This window comes from Lingula anatina, chromosome 5, assembly GCF_051362555.1.
Source record: "Lingula anatina isolate TDL-2025a chromosome 5, LinAna3.0, whole genome shotgun sequence".
Classification (NCBI taxonomy): Eukaryota; Metazoa; Brachiopoda; class Lingulata; order Lingulida; family Lingulidae; genus Lingula; species Lingula anatina.
This window is the reverse complement of record NC_141771.1, coordinates 3,880,141-3,893,689: the sequence shown is the minus strand read 5'-3', so window position 1 is coordinate 3,893,689 and position 13,549 is coordinate 3,880,141. Positions and strand designations below refer to the sequence as shown.

Sequence of the window (13,549 nt, the reverse complement as noted above, 5' to 3'; positions counted from 1 at the left end):
AAAAATATAAGAGTAAGACTAAAGAAAAAAAGTGGAACTTTAGATAATTGGTTGTACGTCATATTGGTTAGTTAAAGTCGTATTGATGACAGTGAGAGTTGATGCTAAAGAAACAAATATTTGGCAAAATAAAAATCGCTTGGATGAAACACAGTCATTACAATGTGATCTAGAAAATGTGATCTAGAAGGTAAATTGAAAAGCGGTTCACTGAGTAAATCAATGTGTTAGAGAAAGGCCTAGTGTTTTTATACCTCACTTCATCAAAAATGTATTTTGTAAGTAACATACTTCCTGTCACCTACATTGTCGATAAGGCCTATAAGTCAAACTACGTGTAAAGATATCCGTATTTATACCCTTTATTCAAATTAAGAACATGGATCCCCTCATTCATGCATATGCTTCCCCACAGTGATTTCAATAAAAGTAAAAAACAAAAATGCCACATATTAAAAGAAACGACACGGCATGTCTTTTAATTTATAGAATCAGCATCAGAATTCGCTCTGTACAGTCACATGTCTGTTTTGTAGTTTTTGTTCATCTTTATTAAAGCACTTTTCTTAAGACAAAGACACCATGCAATCTACCAACCGGTGTGCGTTCGAGTATCTCATAATTTGCAGTGATCTGTTCAATCCGAGCTTCGCCATATATACGATGTGCATTAAATACCAACCAGCCCTCCGGAGTGCCAAAGTTGACTGGTATACCTAGATAAAACAAAGCACCAGGCTTAAGCATGCACCATATTTGAGCTGCTGCCTCCAGGTCGCCATATGGATTGATGGGGTCCCCGTAGCGACCAAGGCCAGAGTGTTCCAAAGAAGAAAACGAAGCAGCAAAATCCATTAGAAGCTTTTGGTTCTTGGTGATTTTATCCGCTAAATCTGACATAAACTCGAAAGACAGCTGTGGGTGGTCAAAGAGAACAGGGTTGTAATCTACAGTTGTCACGTGTTTTACACCAAGGTTTAATAAAATGACTTCAACCCAAGGACTTATACTTCCAATGACCATTCCTGACTTGCCTTTCAATTGATCTTGGTATTTGGAGAGAAGCTGCTTGTAGCCAACGCCCTGAATGTCATATTTGGCGATGCTCTTCACCTTATCATCAGCCAGGAGAGTTCTGATTTCGTCCGATTTACGGTGTACCTTTCGACCTTTACGTGTGCCATCCCTGTAATCAGAACTCCACATCAAACTACCATTCTGTGTGAAATCCAGAAGCAGCTCTGGTGGCGGCTCTCTCAGGGGCGGTATGAAAACTTTCCCGGGTGGATTCTTTAATCTGAGAAATATATTCTTACAGTTGAAGTCTTTTCTTAGGAAAAGGTCTTCTTTTTTCTTATGCATGGAAAAATTGCAGATTTGACCACAAGGTGGGAAGGAATGGGTGCTGTCTGTATCATCCCGTAAGTAACCCATTTTGCTGTTCCCTGAAACGATGACAAAATTACTTAATGTTTATCATGTATCTTATGCTGCGAAGATTTAATGCATCTTGTTATTTACTGTATATTCAAAGAGTTATATATATATATATATATATATATATATATATATATATATATAGTATTTAATATTGAATATTTTTCTAAATCATTTATCTTCGGTTTGTCCTTTAATTATGACTGATAAATGAAAACAAGGATTCAAATCCTGTTTTAATTTTTTTTAATCATCTCTCTAGTGTCAATGTGAAACTAGATCTTCAATTGAACAGCCTTAATTAAGCAAATATAATAAATAACTGATTTTCAGTCATGCAACAACCCTTTAAACCCACATATGTATTAAAATAGTAATTAATAGTATTTTCTGGCTGCTACCAGGGCTCTTAAACGGCACTCCTTTTTTAGGATTCCTGAAGTTAAAGCATTTAAGCATGGATAACACTCCAGGCATCGGTCACAGCTTGTTCAATTTGATTCAGTTTTGTTCAGAGGTCTTTGATTCAGCGAGTAATGACTACCTGAGTACATATTTCTCTTTTTAAATATGTCATAAGAGTTATTTATAAACAATAAGCTTTATACCTAGACTTACTTTTGAAAATTGAATTCTATATTAAATGTCAAGTCTGTATTTCTTTAAGTTAATTATTTCATGAGCCTTGTGTCTTAAAACATCAAAATAAGCAAATTTAAAACTTTGTATAAACTTTCTATTATGAGAATTGTCGGCTACCTGATTGTACATTGTAGTATAGACATTGCTCATTGTAATCGGACTTGGTTTAACAATTGTAACAAAAGTAAGATTGACATACCTTTGGCCAATTGAGCCTGTCTGTTTTTCCTGTTTTGTGCTACCTGAAAGAAATAAAAATGCGAAACAATCCCAGTTATATAATAATAGCAAAAACTAAAAGTAACCCAAGCTTTTGTCTCCACCACAGTGCTTCAAATTCCCAAATATGCACGTTAGTATTGTCACTGTATCCAGTGACAGAAGACCATGTCAGTCCTGCTGTAGGCCTAGAGCACTGACACGTTTGGGTTGTTCTAGACAATGGCTAGCCCGAGATTTGAATACTTCTTATCCGGACACAAATCAGTCAAAAGTCGTAGGTACATCAGTCAGTTGCCCACAGTCAATACTATTGGACGCTGGAATCAAACCAGAAAAACCAAGTTTAGGAAACTGAATGCCACGCTTACATCATGGCATTATTGCTCTGGGCAAGGGTCGTGTCATTGATTATTGCAGTTGACACAGTGTTATGGTTTGGGTGGGCATAAGTGGCAATTTCTAAGTACAGCGGAAGAAATATACCTAAAACAAATTTTCTCATGCAGTAGTATTCTTCGTTTTATGATAATCATATTTTGTATGCCTGTACGGCCTGTTACGTCCTTTTAAATAATATAATAACTGAAATTGCGTGTTTCAACTAGATCAATAAGCGTATTTTACCTTGAAACAAAAGCAAAGGTTCTCATCAAATATACTTATAAGAAGGAAATATAACTTCATGTTGTCAACATTATAAACAAAGTAGGCCTACCAGCTGTTTCTCCACTGATACCGTGCATCTTTGCTTCAAGCTATAGTTCACAACCAGCAGTAGTATGATTATACTTATTGCAAAGAGTGTGAACGGGTTTCTTCTTAATGTTCGTTTCATATTCAAATGTCGCACCACTGCAAATAACCTAGGATCACAACCTACAAATTTAAAACAAATAAATATGTAAACGAACGTAGCAAGTATGCATATACTCCTGGATACGGTTTCACAAGATAAATGGACCATTGGTCAATTTCGGTTCAAGATACCTCCTAAACTCCATTTGAATGAAAATAAATATTTAACTTCAGATAGAGACTGACTCAAGAACTGTATTTGTATGTCTATGCTTTTTGCAGCGCATTGTCTCATTTTATATAAATATATAAATACATTTTGTGAAGTACAATATGGAAACGGCACTGAGAGATGAATTTTCTGTCTACTTTTACATAACAGAAACGTTTTGTTCCCCTACACATTCTTCCATCTATATCGCATCTACATTGCTATTCGATGGATAAAGCAATTCTAAACATCTAATCAAATGCAGTTTAATGTTACATCGACCACAGCACAGTGTACGTAGGCTGAGATCGGAGATCGGCGAATAAGGCAATTGTCACCGAATGACAGAGGCCGAGGAAAGCAGTTTGGCAAGAAGGGAAATTGTATTCCCACTGGACAAGGACGCGGTCTGAGTCTGTTTGTTATGTCATCTTGATCCTACATGCACCCATAAATTATGGTCAGGATCTGAGCTATTGAAGCCCTGGTTTTAGAGACAGTTATTGAGCCTTCCGATTGCACAATAAATTTTAACACCGGTGCGTTTAACTAGGCACCTATGTCATTTTAATGGGCTCGTTTTAGTCGATATAGATATGCAGTTATTGCGTGTTAATATTATTTTGAGCGTCTTCCTTGTCTTTTCATTTTAAAAAGTTCACAATGTCTACACTCACCTACTCCCAGTACCACCTCCGTCCCCCCTCAAGTTGTTAAAGCCCTACCTGCACATATCATACTGTTATTAACTTAACATTGGAGATACATTAGCTCATAACATTACCTGGTTACAGCACATTCACGTCCTCTCAACTAATTGAAGTTGCATCAGAGAAATAATTCAATGGAGCTTGGCGCATCTGCATTATCATAGAATATGAGATCAAATGAATACCACGCACCAGTAGGTGCCGTTGAAAATGCACATATGGATGTGAATGTACAGACTTGACATTTAATATGTACTTTTTCTTGCAAGCCGTTTTTCATTTTTTTTTTATTTTTCTAACTGATGAATGAAATTAAAAGGATTAAAATCTTGTTTTGATGGTCACGGTAGCTGCCCATTCCCTTGGTTCTGTAAATTATCTGCAATTACATGTAGACTGTACGAACCGGCATTTGCATCATGCAACCAGAAATTGTTCCTAAATTGCCCTCTATGAAATGGTAGTAAATTATATTTGGAGTGGATATCACATTAGTGCCAAAACACAATTGGTGGTCATCGATGGAACCTGAACAAGAATAATCTGGGGACCAGAGCTAGAGAGGGCAAGTGATTATGATCAACATGAAGAACATCACGAACGGCACTGACATCCTGTAACCAAAAGGGGAGAACTTTGTCAGATATGACTAGTAAGTCACTGCAAGGAAGAGGCTGTTTGGTGGTGGTGGGGGGGGGGGGGGGGGGGGGGGGGGCAGAGGGCGTGGACAGGATATAATGAATTGCCTGAGTCGGTAAGTCACAATGTATCAAATGCAAGTCCAGGCCGATGATCCACTTACAGCTTAGAGCAACTAAATGGTAAATTTGTAGTTTGGAGTCAAGTCCACCAAGTACAGAGATGAAACCAACACAATATTTTCTGAGCCTTGCTGTCTGCTCCAACAGCCTCTCATCATCACTGAGCAACATTTTCGTCAGATTCTGCCATGATATGGTGCCATCTTTATGACTGCCTTTGAGACAAAAAGCCAGTCACTACAACTCCCCTCTGAGTGACTGCTATTTACTATAGGTCAGCCACGTGACAGCAATTGTTCGTTTTGACAAAAAAACGGATTGTCCCGAGGTAAACGACAATTTTCTTATACGGTACTAACCAATGGTTCATGAAACCATTCCTACATTTAGAGTTAGGCCCCTTTTTTTGCAATTAGTTTTTCATAATCTAATAAGAGATTATGGCGGAGGTATAGCCATCTATGAAGGTCCATGTTGTCTGATGTCAAGCACAAATTCCTGAATAATTGCGATAACAGCGGTTTTGGTGCAATTTATTATATATTTTTTAGCTGTTTATAATTTATTCATTTATGAAATATGAATTTCATACTAAGAGTTGCAATCCCTTTAATTTGGTACAAAACATTAACTCTTTCGACTCTCAACTCTCATTAGATTGGTTAATGAATTAGAAACAATACAACTTATAATGTCAATATATACGCAGTAGTAAAATTTAAAAAACAATGGAATTACTAAGTATAGGCCGTAATCTTACTATTATAAAATCGTTTTACTAGTTTTTGAAACAAATGTAGCTGGTGGTAAATGCAGTGCCAGGTGAACTGTCAATTTCATTGCACTCGGATTTTTTTAATGTCCGTTAGGGATGGCTTTTCTGCGCATTGGTTTTGTTGTCATTTTACAGTGACAATACTTATTCATACTATTGTCTTCGGTGCAGCAACAGTTGCTGTCGTAGAGACTGAGTCGTATGACTGGGGTGATAACAAAGTATGGGCTCTCTGTGGAGACAGAAGCCGTTGCCGTCGTTTCACGCACGGAAGCTTCAAATATTCCCCTCCCTGGTACTGTCTTAATAATTACACTATAAGTAAAACAGGGTCTCTTGTCAGATATCATGGCGATATAGATAATCTTTGAAATGTGTAGGAAGTCGCACTCAGATGTCGCATTGATGATGTCATTTATTCTGGTCAATACGGTGCTGGCAATTAAGTGTGCTTTCTGAGAATTGACATCTAGAAAAGTTGGTTCCAGTGGTGTACATAAAGTGCAGGTGTCTTCTGGTATACCTGCTGAGGCACACGTCCTTCTGCTGGGGAGATTTCGGAACAAACTTAATCCTTTCCCTGATCCGCCTTTATGTTTTTTGCCATCGGTACTCTCTGTGACAGTTGGTAAATGCGAGTGAAGGATATCCAACAACGTGGCGTGGATATCGTATGGAGTAACCAGTCGGTCTGCATTCGAGTTCACAGCTGTTGCTATGTGCGGATACTGCTGCCTGAGCCATGGTGGCAGAACCATTATTAGCATAGGGTTTCTGGCTTCTAGGTGACCAATAGGGGTTGAGCGTATCCTCCCAAACCTTGAATAACAAAAAAACTTGGAGTATTAATAGAGTGCAAAAAAGTGCCCTGTCTTAATTGGGACTCAAAACATGACTTTTTGCTAACAAATGCGTAAATGCGTGTGTGCAAGTGTGCGACTGTGTAGGTATGAGCGCGCGCACGCGTGTGTTTGAGAGAGAGAGAGAGAGAGAGAGAGAAAGTACCTTGAACCATGATCACTCATAAATAGCATTATCGTGTTGTTAAGATAGCCTCTTCCCTTTTGGTCTATTAAAAAGTGTCGATAATCCTCATCTCCCAACTGAATAACCGTGTCTGAATGATGACTTATTGCATTAAGAAAATAAAGAGCAAAATATGACTGGTATCGGTGTTTTTCCACGTAATTGGCCAAATATTGAATTGCAATGCGATGTATAGGCATATCACCAAGACAGAAAGTCTGCGAGTCCCAATACAAGGACGAATTTTCCATTGCCACCCAGAATGGATGTGTGTAGTAGTCTGCTGGTGGTTTAGCGAATCCGTCGCCTATATAACTGATCGTGGCTGTTATTGTGTCTTCCAAGTAAAACGTCTTGTAACCCTGCTCTGAGAAATGTTTCCATATGAACGGAGCATCGATACTGGCCTCAGAATGGGGTAATCCTGTCAGAACCGGAAATATATTAGGCAACGAATTCTCACCCAGTGCATGAAACCCGGTAAAGATGGTCCCGTTCATTTCATTGGACAGATATTGAAGCGTTTTTGGAATATATCGAGCGGCGCTAGATAACGACACTCCGTCGTTGACCATAATTAACACATTCAGCCTCGGTTGTTTTCCCGTTGTTTCAGAGTATTTTTTGGAAATAAGCTCATCTCTTTTTACCATGTGGAGATGGAAATTTTCATAGACTTTGTATCTGGCTCTGTTAATGCAAGAAACATACACGAAATCTTCCTGAAGTTTTACTCTGTTTTCTGGGGGTAAATAAATCCTTTTACTTAAAACAAATGCCTCGTCCTCTTTGTAAGGATTTGTCGGGTGTCGTATGTATTGAAAATAGCACTGCACGCTGTCGGTTAGCCTGGAATTGTGTTTGATGATAAGCGTCAAATATCCTTCTCTGTCAACTTTACTTTCAGCCACCGATGCCTGTCGTCTACATTTGAGCGGCGGAAAATGGGTAATATATGGCAGAACGGAGGGATGGAACGGATCTAGTCTCTTCACTGTCGTGTTTGTGCACGTTATTGACTGTATATCTTGTACATGGAACTTGGACTTCGTGTGATTTCTTCTCAACTTGAAATAGAATCTAAAGCTCGGTATGAGTCTCAGGAATCCGTTGTAGCGCAGCCATGTTATTCCAGACAGTAGCTGGTATAGTCCTAGAAGACATATACTGGTAGCAACCAGCGTCACCGTCACACTGCCTATTTTCATCTGAAAGAAAGCAAAAACTAATCCGACCAAAAACTGAAATATGCAAGTATAACTGTACCCCCCATTTTCAACGTGGCTTACCGCCCAGCAACTGCTAGATGAATATCATTTTTCACTACACAGGATATATGTGACCTAGTTGTTACGACCATTTCATACTACCGCTTTGGTTTGCCGATGGGTATGAGACAAGCGAACTTAACACCTCCTACATGTATAATGTCCCAAGGTCATTTTTGTGGTCTAATTAAATACCATACAAAACTACTAAATTGACCTATTTAGACGTAAAACACGTTTTCCAATATCCCCTCTAAAATGAAAATATCTCCTGAAATGTTAGGTATAAATGAATCAACTCATTCATAATTCAAAACAGTACAAAACACCAAACACCAAGTACATAGGCAAATCAAGCAATGATTCGTGGGTAGAGCAATTCAGAAAAAAATTAGGACCGAAATTATCTATAAGTGTACCATCAAGCAGACTTCAAGCACTGTAAAGTGAATGCTAAATAAAGGCACTGCGGTTCAAACTTAATTAGCCTACCTTCGTTTTTATTCAAGTCGATTGCCAAATGGAAGTATTCCCTTACATTATACACTGTAGAAATACGTCACGCTTTTACTTCGCTTCTACTTGATCAGGCCAGGAGACCTTGAGCCAATGGATATACATAAGGTTCAGACACTTAACAATTTCAGTGAATTCAAATGTAAACATTAGTCATTACAGCAGTTTTATCTATACTAATATGACATCTTCGTCACTTGAATACTTACTACATGTACAAGAGAGATTGAATGTTTATATAACCAACAGATTCAAAACACTACGTTAGTTTTATTTATATATAGGTTAGCAGATAAGCCAATTGAAGGATGGTTACTGAAAATTGCCTCAGTTGTTGACCTTACACACCGGTATATGTAATACTATTGGGTCCCTAGGCCGAAAACTGAGGCAAAGATTAATTCAACTTTTTCTCTCAGACACATTGGATTTAAATACTTTCATATAAAAGTGTTCATTGAAATAAATTTTTACTACGATGGACAAACCTTAGTGACTATCTGTGTTGGCCCAGAACAGCAATATAGACTTTCCGCTGCCAGCAATGGTTATAGGGGTCAAATTATCTATTACACAATTTACCTAGAGAATCATTGTCAACTTTTCTGCAGGTACATGTAACCAGCTCTATATTTACAAGTGAGGCCTGTCATACTATCCCTGTGCTTATTATGCGCCATTTCACAACTAGGTCACGTAGCCTTAACAGTATGTAATTTTACAAAGCCCCCTTTACATTGAACGGCATCCTGTCTGCGTCCCTTCTAAGATCAGAAATATGGTCAGGACGCTCAACTGTTGCAAAGCAATTAAATAGTGTCTCAGAGTCAAGGCTTCTGCGTCTCTTATGCCTCCTTTGAACGACCGACTTTAGATTTTAAGGTCCCTTTACAATGGACAGTGGCCTTTTTCGTCCTTTACGTCCTTTTTAAGATCAAAAATGTGGCCACGACGCTCAACGGTCGCTAAAGCAATTAAATCATGCCTCAGCGTAAAGGCGCCTGCGTCCGTTGTGCGCCCTTTGAACGAGCTAATCTTAATTTTACCTGTAAACAAACCTACGAGCGACCTGTGCGTCCGCTGAGGGACCTGCCTGCCTGCCGCCCCTGTGCGTCCCCTGTACAACCCACGGCGTCCATTGCGATGCACATGAGCGACCGTTGAACAGTCTCGTTGCGTTCTCTGTACCTTCATCGGCTATCAGTGGCGACCATTCTACTCCTCCTGCTAGACCGATGGGCATTGTTAGGGCGTCCCTCGATATATTTGGACTCTTTGATATTTTTCATCAATATATATATATATATAACCCGGTCGCCCTTTTCAGAGCATTTCCAGAAAAGTATAATTAGGAATAAACTTATTTTTAATGAACTGATAATATGCCCGATGACCATTATTGGATGTTGGAAAGGCGCCGAGGCAAGGCAAAAAAAAAAAAAAAAAAAAAAAAAAAAAAAAAAAAAAAAAAAAACGCCGACTGACAGAATATAGAATGTTTGAATCCGTCTTCAAAAGTCGCATTCTTCAAGAACTGTGACTAGAACTGCATCTTGAAAAAAGCAAAATAGAATGCGATGGATGATGGACGCTGCCAGATGTAACTCAAGGGACGCAGAGAGGATGCTCAAGCATCACTGAGGCCTAAAAAAAGAGGGACAAGCATCGCTTTGACTGCAGATTGAAGGCTTAGTGATCTGCCAGTTGTCGGCACGTAAAGTGTTAGTTTTTTTCTTTTAAACGGGGCCGTACTACGGGACGCAGAAAGTGGGGTTAAATTGCCGTGAACAAAAATAAGACGGGAGGCTTTGCTGCTGCCACAGTCTTATTTGGGCTTTACCTGATGGTGTTAATATATACAGGGTATAATTTTTCGTATTAAGGCCACCGTACCGCCACTTTCAAGGACTATTCCAATTCACAGCAACTGTAATTCACACTATAAGGCAGCGGGCTCATCTTATTCCCACAAATTCACCCATCCTTTTTGTTTGACTGATTGAATGACATTGGTTGAGTTGGTGATTGCGCATGCAGCTGGGCCAAGGTACAGCTAGCACATCTCATCCCAGTGATAGCACATGAACATCAGTAGAGTAAGGTTGCCTCACTTTTCGTTCTATTACGTGTACAGCATGCAGGACCCATTTCCAAGGACACCTTACATGATATAGTAGATTAAGATTAAAGAGAAAAATGAGGAAATGTAGATAATTGGTTGTACGTCATATTTGTCATTCAAAACGTAATAATGGCAGTGAGAGTTGATGCTAAAGAATAAAACCATATTTTGTAATATAAAAATTGCTTGCATGAAACACAGTCATTACAATGTGGGGTAAATTGAAAAGTAGCCCACTCAGGATTTTCTTTTTACTTCTATAGTAAACCAATGTTTCAATGTAAGACCTAATGTTTTTTATGTTCACTTCATCAATCTATTTTTAAGTAACATACTTCGTGTCACTTACCCTGTCGATAAGGGCTATAAGTCAAAATACCGGTGAAGATATCCATATTTATACCCTTTATTCAAATTAAGAACATGGATCCCCTCACATATGTATATGCTTCCCCACAGTGATTTCAGTAAAAGTAAAAATTGACACAGATAAAAACGAAATGTCTTTTAATTTATACACAATCAGAATCAAATTGCGCTCTTTGTAATCCATGTATCTGCCATGGGTGCGCAATTACGGTGTACTGCAGTCATCTCCTGTAGGTGGCGCGGCATGCCTACGACAAGGGATACAGGTCTGTTTTGTGGAGTATTGTCCCATTCTACCTGTAGAAGTTGAATTGTTGTCCATTCTTCTATGCATCGCGCCCTCAAAAAAAATTACTCAGGTGCTCTGTAGGGTTAGTAGCCAGGTTCAGAGATGGTTGATCCATTCTCAACTCTGTGTTTCTACAAAAAATGAATCAACAGACGAGAATTGTCAGCAAGTGCGTTGTCACCATTAATCCTGAAGTCATCAATGAAGACGCCTCCCAGTGGCCAATTCTGCTCCTATGACCAGGCGCATATCCACTCTTCCTTAATGGCCTATTGCCTCCCACAAACACCTTCCCCTCGTGTCCTGTTCCTAACTCACCTCAAATGTCAAAAATTTAATGTCCTTTATGTCTTCGTTACTCTTCTTTTCTTTGAACATTTATTATTATTATTATTATTATTATTATTATTTTAAATCTAATTTTATAACTTGATATTTTAAGGGTGAGCGTATAATGCTTCTTCGACCTGCCACCTTTAATTAAACTATAACTTATATTTAACCTTTTATGGGAATAAAGATGTTTTAAAATAACGCATCGGGCAAATGGAGAGGATACTGCACAATGATACTGTTCATGAACCAAAAGACGGTTGATTTCTGTAGTTGGAAGACCACTTAAAGGTTCATTGTACGAAAGCAAATTTGTTGTTTTTGTTAATCTTTATCAAAGCACTTTTCTTAAGACTAAGACACCATGCATTCCATCCGGCGTGCGTTCTAGTATCTCATAATTTGCAGTGATCTGTTCAATCCGAGCTTCGCCGTATATACGATGCGCGTTAAATAGCAACCAGCCCTCCGGAGTGCCAAAGTTGACTGGTATTCCTAGATAAAACAACGCACCAGGCTTGAGCATGCACCATATTTGAGCTGCTGCCTCCAGGTCGCCTTGTGGATTGATGGGGTCCCCGTAGCGACCAAGGCCAGAGTGTTCCAAAGAGGAAAAGGAAGCAGCAAAATCCATTCGGAGCGATTGGTTCTTGGTGATTCTATCCGCTAAATCTGACATAAACTCAAAAGACAGCTGTGGGTGGTCGAAGAAAACAGGGTTGTAATCAACAGTTGTCACGTGTTTTACACCAAGGTTTAATAAAATGACTTCAACCCAAGGACTTTTACTTCCAATAACCATTCCTGACTTGCCTTTCAGTTGACCTTGGTATTTGGAGAGGACCTCCTTGTAGCCAACGCCCTGTCGGCCATATTTGGCAATGCTTTTCACTTTATCATCAGCTAGGAGACCTTTAATTCGTTCCGATTTAAACTCTGCCGTTCGACCCTCGCGTGTGTCATCTATGTACCTTGGACTCAACACCAAACTGCCATTCTGTGTGAAATCCAGAAGCAGCTCTGGTGGCGGCTCTTTCAGGGGCGGTATGAAAACTTTCCCGGGTGGATTCTTTAATCTGAGAAATATATTCTTACAGTTGAAGTCTTTTCTTAGAAAGATGTCTTCTTTTTTCTTATGCATGGAGAAATTGCAAACTTGGCCACAGGGTGGGAGGGAATGGACGCTTGCTGTATCAGCTCTTATGTAACCCATCTTGTTCCCTGCTGAAAAACCAGTAACAAAGTTACAGTGTTTCACATATGTTCTATGCTTTGAAGAATTAATGCGCACTTTGATACACGATGCATATTCTTCGATTTACCTATATCTCTTAACTGAATTATTTTATTAACATTTTTTCACTCTAATACATCAAAAAGAACATCATTAAAACCTTGTATGAATTTCATTGTGTTCTGACGGCAGTGCACATGTACATGTTAGTTGATGATTAATATGAGAATGTTCCGCGACTTGTTTACTTCATTAACATGAGGCAAATCCAGTTTGTTACAAAAAATATTTGTTGTAGGCTACCTTTGGTCAATTGAACATCATTGCTTTTGCTTTTTTCCGGTACCTAAAGGAAATAGAAAGGCAAGAGTATATCATTCGTACTATGTTAGTTCAATCTTTACGTGCAGGAAAATAAACTGTCACCCGATATATATATATATATATATATATATATATATATATATATATATATATATATATATCGCAATGGTCACATAACATCTCTAGATTGGTATATTTGAAGAACAACAATCAAACCAAATCATACATTTTATCGTGTTTTTTATTTCATTTCTGTACTTCTTAAATTCTACGGTTATGTAATAACTCTTCTTTATTGCTTCGTGCGTCCCTTCGAAAAATGTAAAGCTTGAAAAACCTGTCTTAATCTTGAAACCAATTCAAAAGTTCTATTGAAATATAGCATTAAGATATATCATTCGAAAAGTCAAAGAAGGAAATATACATGCTTTCAGCATTATAAACAAAGTAGGCCTACCAGCTGTTTCTCCACTGACGCCGTGCATTTTTGCTTTAAATCGTAGTTCACAATCAGC

At 38.5% G+C, this 13,549-nt stretch overlaps 3 protein-coding genes across 4 annotated transcripts; all 3 read right to left on the bottom strand.

The window, feature by feature from the left end:
• Positions 1 to 338: 338 nt before the first annotated feature.
• LOC106159024 (uncharacterized) lies at positions 339 to 4,156 on the bottom strand. Of its 2 annotated transcripts, none has more exons than XM_013535186.3 (4): positions 4,092 to 4,156; positions 3,017 to 3,177; positions 2,279 to 2,321; positions 339 to 1,445 (listed from the first exon to the last, which is right to left on the bottom strand). In XM_013535186.3, exons 2-4 carry the CDS (start codon positions 3,134 to 3,136, stop codon positions 553 to 555), a joined length of 1,056 nt encoding a protein of 351 aa, XP_013390640.2. In that variant the 5' UTR covers positions 3,137 to 3,177; positions 4,092 to 4,156; the 3' UTR covers positions 339 to 552. The 2 variants fall into 2 exon arrangements, with proteins under 2 accessions (XP_013390640.2, XP_013390641.2); XM_013535187.3 differs by lacking the exon at positions 4,092 to 4,156 and adding an exon at positions 3,985 to 4,083.
• A 1,153-nt stretch (positions 4,157 to 5,309) lies between these two features.
• On the bottom strand, positions 5,310 to 7,984 carry LOC106155742 (uncharacterized). Its single transcript, XM_013530760.2, has 2 exons — positions 6,559 to 7,984; positions 5,310 to 6,372 (listed from the first exon to the last, which is right to left on the bottom strand). Exons 1-2 carry the CDS (start codon positions 7,785 to 7,787, stop codon positions 5,634 to 5,636), a joined length of 1,968 nt encoding a protein of 655 aa, XP_013386214.2. The 5' UTR covers positions 7,788 to 7,984; the 3' UTR covers positions 5,310 to 5,633.
• A 3,656-nt stretch (positions 7,985 to 11,640) lies between these two features.
• On the bottom strand, positions 11,641 to 13,052 carry LOC147761495 (uncharacterized). Its single transcript, XM_087012381.1, has 2 exons — positions 13,014 to 13,052; positions 11,641 to 12,700 (listed from the first exon to the last, which is right to left on the bottom strand). Exon 2 carries the CDS (start codon positions 12,687 to 12,689, stop codon positions 11,811 to 11,813), a length of 879 nt encoding a protein of 292 aa, XP_086868507.1. The 5' UTR covers positions 12,690 to 12,700; positions 13,014 to 13,052; the 3' UTR covers positions 11,641 to 11,810.
• Between the last annotated feature and the right edge of the window lie 497 nt (positions 13,053 to 13,549).